The sequence below is a fragment of the Aulonocara sp. 'chitande type north' Nkhata Bay genome, linkage group LG15 (assembly GCF_057382095.1).
Source record: "Aulonocara sp. 'chitande type north' Nkhata Bay isolate Kocher_YH1m ecotype deep benthic linkage group LG15, A_spYH_male_GT1.1, whole genome shotgun sequence".
Lineage (NCBI taxonomy): Eukaryota > Metazoa > Chordata > Actinopteri > Cichliformes > Cichlidae > Aulonocara > Aulonocara sp. 'chitande type north' Nkhata Bay.
The window spans coordinates 7362412-7373995 of record NC_141358.1 but is presented as its reverse complement, the minus strand read 5'-3'; the positions used below and the strand labels follow the sequence as shown (position 1 = coordinate 7373995).

The following is an 11584-nucleotide window of genomic DNA, read 5'->3' as shown; positions in this document are numbered from 1 at the left end:
ACAATGCACTGCAGTACACAGTCCCACATGTGGTCACACACACACACACACACACACACACACACACACACACACACACACACACACGGGTCACATTATATTTCTGAAATCCTTTCTCGCTTGTTAAATGTACCAAATTAGGACTTTCTAGATCACTGATTACACAGCGTGGTCAAAGACAAATTTATTAACAAATAAAATCCACTTTCAGTTCAAATAAAGTCATTTCATAATGCTGCGACTGACCAGCTCTTTCAATTAAGCTTCACAATAATGGAACAGTTTCCCGATTTGAACTGTGCAAAACAAACCAAGCTGTCAGAAAGCCACATGTGCATGTGTTTGGTTGACAGTTCAAATACAAATGAATATTAGTTAATTTAATTATGTGTTGAATTGAAAGTGAATTTTAAGGCCTAACAGACCAGTTAATTAAACAATTACAGCCTATAGTGCAACTAATACTCTCCCTCCGCCTTGTCCTCTCTTTCCCGCTCTGATTTCAAATATACTATACAGTTAGAAGAAGTAAAACATAGTAGTCCCACTTATACACAACATCATACAGTATTAGTCAACTAGAAAAAACAGTAAACACAGCCACATGTGAATAAAAAACGTCTAGAAGGTCAAAGTTACATTTCATAGTTTTACATCGTAGTAGCTATTTTTCTCCCTTTACTCAGCAGACATTTCAGACTGTGTTATTTATAGAAAAAACCCCACAAAGTTCACATTTAGGACTCTTGGAGGAGCTTTTGAGGAGCATTCGACAAACCAAACAGTTCCCATTTTTAAGTAGCTAGTTAGTCACACGCAGCATGAGATTAAATATGCAACAGTTTGGGAAACACCTCATGCAAACACACAAAATGCTGTTTCTGTCCTCCGGAGCGACCGTCGGCGGAGCCCCTCAGGGCAGCGATTTGAAACGCCTGGAGTTTCATTACAAAACGGATATACTGCTGAAGATACTGGCCGAGGGGGTGCTTAAGGTGGATTTTGAGACGAATTTTGTTGAGGAAAACAGTCTGACCTTGTCCATCCTTCTTTCGTGAGAAGCCAGTGTTTTTCCCACCAGAAAAAAAAGAAGAGTTTCTCAGTAAAAGAAGAAGGCCTCAAAACATTTGGTCCAGTGATTACAATACAAATGCAACATCAGTCACATTTCCAGGAGGAGTCAGTTGAATAAAAATAAAACATAAAATAAAAAAACCTGCTGGCTATCTGGAATGCCAATATAATTTTAATTTGTGATTTCTTTTATCAGTTTTCTTTCATGGAAACCCTGCAAAGTAAACTTGAGACCTACTATTATTGGTCCCAGTGTGCGGCTCTCTGAAACCGAGGTCTACAGAGGTCTATGTGATGGTACAGTTGGCACTTTAAGCATTAAAAGTGGAGCAATGAAGTGAAAGAGGAGAACTGCTAAATGTCTTTCTCTGTTTTTTTGTCCTCATCAGGCTGCTGGCGAGGGTGTGCAAGGATACGGCAAACCTTGCTTTCCCCATTTGTTCCTTTCAATCTTTTATCATTCACCACAAAGGCAAAACATCAAATAATGCATCAAAGAATATCATTTAAAGGCTTCCCTGTTCTCCAGTGACGGTGACCACCATCTTTCGGGAAGGTTTCCTTCTCTAACATCCAGCTCCCTGAACTGACAGAAAAATGCCAATTCACGACACGACAGGCTGCTCTGACTGTGATTGTCATTTATATAAAGTGTTGCCTGCAGAAGATTTTGGCTGCTTTTGAATTATTATTAAAAAGAGCTGGATATTGCAAAAAAGGGTGATTTGCCATTCTTTCTTTAAAAAAACAAAAGAGTCTAATTAAGAAAAAGAGAATCGATTGTTCGGTGACAGATATGGGGTAGTCTACACAAGGACTGAGACGGATGGGAACCTGTCGCTCTCCTGTGACATTTTCTGTCTTTGTTGCCATCTCTGTATGTGTCTTGGGTGGAAGACGAAATATTTATACAGCAAGAGACACAGCTGTTTTTTTTTCCTTGTATGGCTGAAAACACCCCGACCTTTGGGATGCTGCAGCTAAGAAGTGTGGGTCATCTCTACCTGCTGCGTCAGTCAAGTGTTCAGTCTCTCAATTGTAAACATTAAGATTCACATTAGCAGTAAAAAAAAAAAAAAAGTGAAGTGCTAAGATTTGTCCTAAGTTTGTGTGTGTGTGTGTTTGTGTGCATGCATGCGTTCACATGTACATTACTCAACGCCTGTCTGTGAATGCGTCTGCTTCCTGTACGCATGCACAGATGAGAGGACGGTAAAATCAACGCTGTTGGATAACATTCAACATTTTTTTGCCAGAGTAAAATGTGTCCTCCTGCCGTCTTGGCCATCACCGTTAGAAAACCAGATCCTGAAATTCACCGAAAATAAATAAATAAATAACTAAAACAAAATAAAAAAAAACTTTGAAAGGTGTTTAACATTCCTTAATCGGTAGTCATGTTCGGAGATTCTTCGCTGGACTTTTCCAAGTGTTAATCAGTCAGGCACAAAGAGCAAAAAGTTCCAGAGAAGGTTAAACAGGCTCTGTTGTGTGCACGGGGATGGTTTTTAAACTCTTTGGTGAGGCGCAAGAGCTGTTAGATACCAACACACTTAACCAGCGCTCCTGAAACATGTTTTTTTTTCTTTTGACAGCAGAAAATTGAACGAGTTCTCATTGGAAGCTCGCAGGAACACGTGACCGTCGACCGTGGCCTCTTTGCATCCCTTCGGTTTCCCTCGTAAAGCAGACGCCCAGCAGCACAAGGGAGAAGCAAGTCACTGGCTACTGACCGGGTCTGAGGAAGGAATGAAAAATGTCCTGCAGTTACCATGCTGAGCCACATGAGGCCAATGTTTCATCAGGAACTCCACTGAAAGACTGGCTAGTGGGAAGCCATCTGACCAAGTGTTTGGGGAGATTTGTGAGCTGAATCGCAGAGAGTCATCTGTTCCCTGTCTACTTGTCTGTGTCTCTGTTGTTTATTAAAAGACAGTTGGGAGTAATAAAAACAGGATTTTAAGCAGGAATCGTTGGTAAGGCAGCACTCTTGGAGTCGCTTCTGGGCTTATTTTGACCTGTGGGGGGAAAAAAAGACAAGATGAAGAAAACCCAAAACAATGCCAATGATTTTATTTCTATTCTAACTGGTAAGTAGTTATTTTTAAGGTGCGATAAGACATGAAAACATAAAGTGTATGTGACACGGTCAAATCTTCCGTAAAAATGAGAACACTGAAGGTTAAGAGGTTTATGCTGAAATGCTAAGCAGTACATTGTGTTCAGTACGCTCCCTGACTTAGTCATTTACTCATGATAATGTTGCTGGATGAGAACATCATGAGCACTTGTCCCATGTGTTTTGTGAAAGATAACACTCGAGAGAGAGCCTGACAATCTCAAGGGTACACTGGCTCTGTGATACCCCACACCCCCTTTTTGTTGCCAAAACAATCATCTGACATTAATGCAATCATATTACATCATCTTTAATGCAGTGATGTCTAACTGTAAGAGTAAGACTAAGATTTGGTAGCCGTGTAACCTGTACTTTGAAAAAGTCTTGAGCCATCTGTTCTTGTCTTTTTTTTTTCTTTTTAGAGTGCTCTTGAGCAACAGCTCTCCAGATTTTTCTGAAAAAAGTTTTTCTTTGGGCAGTGGCTGCTTTTTCACTATTTCGTATCAGCCCATTTCTTTTACCTGACCATTTTCAGAGAAGTGTTTTTCTTCTGTTAGGCCCTTTAACACTGACCCTTGAAACATTCAAGTACAAAAAAACCTCCCCTCACTCAAGTGATAAACCAGTGGTGTATCTACACATAACAGACAACTTAGCTAAGAAACCATTTTAAAATGCATCTTGAGGCACTTTGTTACCAAAACACATTATTTGTTCCCATTTCTTCAGTTTCTAGTCTTTAGCTGAAAACATATCATATTTTAGCACACTGTGCAGTGTTTTCAATCCATCCATCTTCTTCCACTTTTAGGGCGTTACAGGTTACACTCTTTACAGGTCGCCAATCTATTGCAGGGCTAACACAGAGAGACAGACATCCATTCACACTGACATGTGTACCCTGTCAATTTAGAATGACCAATGAATCTAACCCTCTGCATGTGGAGCTATGAGAGGAAGCTGGTGTGCTAGGACCAACTCGTGGGGAACATGCAAACTCCACACAGAACAGCCCTAGACAGCTGACGAATTCAAACTCAGGATCTTGCTGCTGTGCAGTGACGATACATGATGGTGAACCACGCCTTCAAGAGTTATTCCTGAAGACTAATTTAAAAAAAATAATACAAGAAAGATTGCCTGAGCGAAATCAGGCAATGTTTAAAAATAAGGTTATACCAAGGTTGCTAGAATTGTACAAACTCATGTATGTTTGCACACAATTCAGTAAATCACTCCAAGTTTTCCCTATTTTTCTAGCAAAACATAAAGAAATGGTGGATGGCTCAAGACTTGTAATTTCTCATTCTAAGGATAACAAATATTACAAAGCGTCGGATGTAGTGGTTTAAAGTATGCCACCACTGGACTCTAGAGCATTAGAGATGTGTTCTCTGGAGTCTCGACTCACACTTCTCTGTCTGGCAATCCCATGATGAGTCTGGGTTTGGCAGTTGCCAGGACAACAGTGCTTGTCTGACTGCATTGTGGCAAGTGTAAAATTGAATGGAGCGGTGATAATGGTGTTTGTTGTTCATGAGTCAGGTTCGGCCCCTTAGTTCCAGTGAAAGAAACTCTTAATGCTTCAGCATCCCAAGACTCTTGGACAATTTCATTCTCCCAACTTTGTGGGAGCAGTTTGGGGACAACCCCTTCCTGTTCCAACATAGTTGCTCACAAGTGCAAAGCAAGGTCCATAAAGACATGGATGAGCCAGTTTGGAGTGGAAGAACTTGACTGGCCTGCACAGAGTCCTGACCTCAACCCAAATACTTTTGGCAATACAGCGCACTGTACTCACAGCAGTCACTGCTGGTCTTATGCTACCTACCAGCAACCACGTAAAAATTGAATCCCCTCTTTCTAACAGAACGTGTTTTAAATATTACAAGTGAATGCTGTCAAAATAAAGCACTTTGAAATCAGATGATTCTTGGCGATACAGCCTATCATTCAAAACTATGCCACAATGCAATAGAGGTCAGCTGCGTTAGGAATGGGAACCAAGAACTGGTTCTTGTAAACAACTGGTTCCCAATTGTTAGTCTGCTTGCCTCGATTCCACTTATTGGTTCCACTTGTACTCGTTCTACAGTCGGCTGATTTCAGTTTGCGTGTCAGAGGAGCAAATTAGCGTCAAAGTCTGCAGCGTGGATATGGACACTACTTTTATTTCTATTACAGAAACGTATGAGAGCATGATAAAAAGAGCCGGAGCAAATGAAGTGCAAACTGCATCGAGAACAGAAAGAAGATGCATTACACTGCTAACACAACTTTGCCTCTTTGCAAGCACCTGTGCAGAGAACATGCTAACATTAAGCTAGCCAAGAACCCAGAATGATGTTAAAGCTGATAAGTGAATACTAACCCCAGCTCAGCTGTCAGACCCTGAACTTCAACACGTAGCAACCTGATGAGCAGTCAGACTTCTCAAAATGTCTTTGTGCTGGTTTTCATCTTTGCTTAGCGCTGTCAGTTTTGTGTTCATAACCAAATACTAAGAGAAAGATCGTATGTGTGTTCTCATTAGGACAGGGGTTTGTGTTGATGTATGGGGCTGTAGCCTAAAGAGACTTTGAGACAATGTGTTTCAGGTCATTTTACAGAGTAAAAAGCAATGTAACAAATTATTTTCTTCTAGGAGTTATTAAGTATCGTACTGCAATACCTCCAGCATGCACAAACATTTGACCACATAGCACTGCAATCAATTTGCATGAATGTAATGTCTTTGATATGCTGCTTAGCAATGGCAGAGCCAATGAGAACCCACTGAAAATCAATAAGAGAATGGATAAGGAATCAAATAGATAGTGTTATTGATAATGGAATCAGAATTGCTAAATTCTTATCAATTTCCACCCCTAATTAGCGTGAGACAAAAAGATGAGGACTAAATAAAATGTGTAATAAATTCACTCCAAGAGTTTCAGCTCTGTATATTTTTTTCTATCATAAAACCACAAAAGTCATTTTTTTCTTTGTAAAAAGAAAGACATTTCTACAGAAGGCTGGAGGGGTGACTGTTGTGCGTGTGTGTGTGTGTAGGTGTGTGTTTGTGTGTTTTTCCTTTGGGATGGTACAGCTGATGCTTTTTTATTGGTCCCTTTGGCCAGAGCCAATAAACACCAAACTGAAGGGACAACAGCTGGAGAACAATGATAGCATATTGATGACGTTTGTGTCAGCATGTGTGCATATACTGTAAAGTACGTTTGTGTGTCCATATGTGTACAAGCACAACTACTGTCTGGATGTTTCTGCGTATGAGTTTGTGTGTACTCATGCTTCAGCTCTCGTGTGTATGTTTATGTGTGTTTGTGTTTCCAGCAATTATCTTGGGTGGGGAGGTGTGTGTGTGTGTGTGGAGGGTTTTTTGATGATTTATGACCCGTGTTATGGCTTCCACAGGGGAGATATAAAACTACAGAATGGTCCTTTATTGCCTTTCTTCTTTGTTTAGTCCTATGTTTCATCCATCACTCTCTGTTTCTCTTTTTAGCCACTCCTCTCTCTTTTTCTTTCTCTTCATCTACTAGCCTCTCACCCATCTCTCTCTCTCTCTCTCTCTCTCTCTCTCTAATTTGCTCTGGCTCTTTTCTAATAAAAACTGTTATTGATAACCTGCCCGCTGCACATCAGTGGAATCACCATTACTTTTCCTCGCTGTTTGTTACACTGGTGGACCTCTTTCCTGCGTTCGCTCGGCGCCTTCCCCACAACAAACCGAGACAGTGAGATTGATGCACGGTTGTCTGAGCCTGGACTCGTCTTGTGATCTCCTATTGGCTTCGCTGCCTAAGAGCAGCCGAGGATTTCGATGAAACTGCAATCCACAGTTTGAGTCTAGGGAAATTACCATATAAACTAGGATCTATCCTGCAAATACGCAAAAGAAAAACCTTGCAACAACAACAAAGGCCACTCCATGAGACAAAAATAATACTCTGGTAGGTGCTCGTTCCAGTCAGAGTGGAAAAGATGGTTAAGAGCTAATTATCAAAAACAGTGTAGTGGTTTTCACTACATGGCTCACCTTTATTTGTGAGGGGAGTGATAAAAGCACCACAGTGGTGATAACTGATGAGACCTGAGCTGGTAAATGATAAGCCCTTATGCTGATAGAGCAAGAACGTGCCTATATCCACCTCTGCAGAATGCATGATATCAAACCCAGATGAAAATGAGCCCCTAAACAGACTGTTGGAGTTGAATTTTAGAGGGTGAGAGCTTTTCGGGGTTTAAAAAAGTGAGGAATGACCATGGCACTGATGTTGTTGGTACAACATATGATAAAATTAACCTCAAAGCATTTTAGCCAGGCATCTGCAGAAGAGACAGAGTGTCCCCATACTTACATGTACATGGGTTGTAGTTGAAGGTGGGAGGTCTTCTGAGGCCCCTGGTAGCCATACGAGTCAAACCCTCCTATAAAATCAACTGCACAAAAAAACAAAAGCAATTAGAGAAAGCGTATGTCACCGTGGTTATCAAGTGGGAACATCCCACAACAGATGATTCATGCCTTTAAACCTACTCCACCTACAGAGGTCTCAGCAGTACATTTTGAACCAGAACCACCATCTCTGTTGCTTCTATTCCTGCTAATCAGGATTGTAAGCATGAAACGGCTTCAAGTAAAAATTCTGCAATGCAAATTTCCTATCTATTTTTAGGTGCAAGACTAAGACTTATGCAGCGATATATATTTATGCCTTGAGAATACGCTTAACTCCTAAATTATCTAGGATAGCTCCACAGATTCCTGAGCTGAGGAGCTGCCAGCAGGTGGTTGCTTTCCTCACACAGAGGCAAAAAGCCTGGACTTTTGAAGCGAGGGAGCCATGATATTTCTTTTACTTTGATGTTGCAGAGCTCATAAAATGATACTTCCCTGCCTTGATCAGCAGCATACATTCCTATTTATTCTGTGAGATTTCATAACTTCAAGTACAATGCAGAGTTTTGGCTGTCACTGCATAGAGCAAACGTAGCTGTGAATTTACCTTAAACCTGCAGAAAACAAGTCTAAATAACATTTTACAGCAAGTACCACATACAGTCAGGCATCTTTATTCCCAAAACAAGCCCTCATTATGGCAGATAGCTTTTATATGTCTATTACTAAGATAATAACATACATACATTGCATGTATGTATTGCATCGTGCATTAGATGAGAAGATTGATGTAAATCTTTATGCAACCCAATAAGCTTAGCTCTACAATTATCAGATAGATAATCAACATGTTAACTCTTGTTTAGTTAATCTATATTAAAAAAAATGTAAAAAAAAGAAAAGAAAAAAAAGGCAGTTTTTTTTAGCAACTTAGATTATTTGATTATGTACAGTTAGCCATCCTTTAATCACTAAAATATTATATTTTTAAAATCAAATAAAAAAGAGATAATGTGTTACTAAAATTGTAGATGTAGATGTTTTTGTTTGAGAAAAATTTCTCCTGTTTCAAAGATTTTGCTATGCTAACTCGCAGCTAGCTTTAGCCTCAACAGCTAAGCACTTGTTTAGTACTGAAATAATAAATATAATTTCTGTATTAAGTCGCACCTGTATTGCATGGAAGCCTGTAACTCAAAATTTCAAGAAAATCTATCGGTAACTTGAAATTGTGACTTTTTTTCAGTGGGTTAAGGCCCTACCAGGACCTCCCCTTGTGTGGGTGTGGCACAGTAGTGGAACTTGCTGCTGCTAGTGATAGGGTGGGCTTGTGGGCCCCCGGAAGTGCCTGTTTGGTTGTTGTGTCCTTTGTTCTTGCGAGCTTTTTCTTTTTCTAGTGTTACTGGTAAAACGGCTTTGCCGTCTCTGTCAGTTCAAATTATTTGTAATAAAACTATATTATATACTGAACACCTCTGTCTGGTTTCCTTTTCATTCCATTCTGGACCCATTTGTTACGGGTCCCCACACTCACAACCCAAGACCTCTTCGTGGGGATGTAACACAGTGGTGGAAACAAAGTGTTGGATGGTTTTAATATTCGCTAGCTCTGAAGCTAGCGAATAATTTTCGATCAGCTTAACTAACTTCAGTAACCCTTCAAAACTTAGTTTTACATCTTTATTTTGCTTGTGACCGGCTGGATGTGGGAAGAAAGACAAGAGGCATAAAGATGTTAACTAGCCAGCTAACTTAGTGCAATCGTCTTGGCTCTATGAATCCTGATTTTCATGCCTCGAGATTTATTGCAATATCAGCTGCAAAAGACACTGATCATTATTGGACTTGAAAGAATTTAGACTGCTGCTTTAATGGTCAATGGCAACTCTGTTTGCTTTTGGAAGTTGAGGAACATTTCAATACGGAAATGGATAATGATGCTGGACTTAACAACCAGACTGTAATTGCTTTTATTAAAAAAAAAAAAAAGTTGAAATATGCCTGTGCACATAACTAAATCTTCACGTTAAATTAAAAATAATCCATTAATATAGATCTTGCAACACTGAGACATTTAAAATTTTACTTTAAAGACAACCATACTCTACATTATCAGTAAAGAATATGAAAATCTAACACTGATTATTATTAAAAGCTATTTAGTATTTTAGGAATTTGGCATGACATACTTTTCTTGATTGTTTATTTCACTTAAAATCTTAATCTTTAGTCTTAATTAGTTGTAAAACAAGTTGTCCATTATTTTTTCACATTGCTTGCATGAGAAATTTGAATATCAGCCTAACACACAACAGAAAAGCAGATGGAACAGTTTCTGGTGGTCATTCAGCTGATTGTGACTGTTCAGAAAGACAAGACAGAGCCTCTGTTGGTGCATGGAGCTTTCCTTCTTTGTGTGGATCCTTTTGTGGAGGAATGGCCTGGTGTAAACCGTAAGGGTTTCCTGCTGATTCATGCTGCAGTCAAATAGCCTCCGCAGAGTTTCTGCCATGCTCGACCCTTTGAACACTAGAGAAAATGGAGCCTCTGAGCTTGTCAGCGTGCTGCCTGTCAAGCTGTAGCTACCCAATTTAAAAATTCAGATTTGTTATTCATAAGGCTCAAGACTGTCCAGTAAGAGTGTAAGCACATAAGCAACTCTCTCAAAAAATGTTGCAAAACTTTATATTTCTTTACATTTATTACTGGTCAAACATTTCTATGATGACTGTTAAATAAAAAGTTGCTGTTGCTATGTTAAAGTGTTCATTCATAACTGCGTGTCGTTTGTGTGTACGAATGCGTTTGATAAAAATCTGTCTGGCACATTTGAGTAGCTCTGAGACAGATAACACTTACTATCTTGATTAATACACATGCGCACACACACACCTACACATATGCTCAGGCAAGCACAGAATAATTATCAAGGTAATGAGCTTTCTCAGCAACTCAAATTATTATTGGTCCTGAGTTTTCACTTCTTCACCCAAGGCTGATTTCCACCAAGCTCCCTTATTGTTTATTCACCCAGGATGGATCATTGTGTACCACTTTCCACAGCCAAAATTTGGGACTCACTGTTTAGCATCACTATCATTGTTTTTTATATATTAAATCTGATGGATTTATCAATGCTTTATCTGGAGTTCAAGCCTAGCTTTTCCAGTTCAAAGTCAGATAATTATTGTTTCACCACAATGTACCTCCAAGGACTTGTGATTGACTAAAAAAAAGACACAGAGCTTGAATTACAATATCCTGAAAGGTTTTTATGGTTTTCAAAACATGTTGCCTATCCCTACTTTAACAGAGGGCTGAGACTTTAATTTGAATCCTGATTCTTTCTGATAGCATTTTCCCCTTGAGAAGTATTAAAATCTTCCATGCAGTTTATTATCTCTCATCTGTGTGCAGTTTGAAGGTTTTCCTCATGTCTGCAGGAATTTCCTCTGTGCCCTTGTTTGCTCCCACAGTCCAAAGACATGCAATTTCGATAGACTGAAAGCTCTAAATTGCCTGTTGGTGTGAACGTGAGTGCGAATGCATTTGTCAACATGCATTAACAATTTCATAGACTAGCAACCTGGCCAGACTCTACCTTGTGCCTCCTTCTCAGTGTACACTATAATAGGCTCCAGCTCCCATCACTTTTAATATCATAATTGATTTAGAAAATGGATGAATGTATGGGTCAGCTGTTAATATGTGGAGGTGAAATTTGCCCAGATTTGTTAAAGTCCCTCACAACATGGTTTCAAATTATAGCTTTTCTATCTACTGTGAAATGTTCATGAATAAATAAGTAATGAAAAGGGCCCCACTACACTCATCATGTGTTGATTGATGAGTTTTTTTCATTATGCTGTTAATGTCAACAGAGCCATTAAAGGAGAGGAAATATGGCACTCAACGAATCCTGTCTAGAAATATATAAAGGACTATTCTGTTACCCAAAGAATTCCCATCTTTGCTACCAAAAGGCCAAT

General features: G+C 39.5%; 1 protein-coding gene across 3 annotated transcripts in view; it reads right to left on the bottom strand.

Moving 5' to 3' along the window:
• Positions 1 to 1437: 1437 nt before the first annotated feature.
• Positions 1438 to 11584, bottom strand: part of nkain2 (sodium/potassium transporting ATPase interacting 2) — a 95379-nt gene continuing 85232 nt past the window's right edge. For 2 of the 3 annotated variants that reach the window (XM_086263714.1, XM_086263715.1), the window contains 2 exons: positions 7555 to 7636; positions 1438 to 3092 (listed from right to left, as the gene is read on the bottom strand). In XM_086263714.1, the coding sequence (XP_086119840.1) occupies positions 3083 to 3092; positions 7555 to 7636 (92 nt within the window). In that variant the 3' untranslated portion in view covers positions 1438 to 3082. Of the gene's footprint in view, positions 3093 to 7550; positions 7637 to 11584 lie in introns of those variants that run through there. The other variant, XM_086263716.1, reaches the window with a different exon arrangement.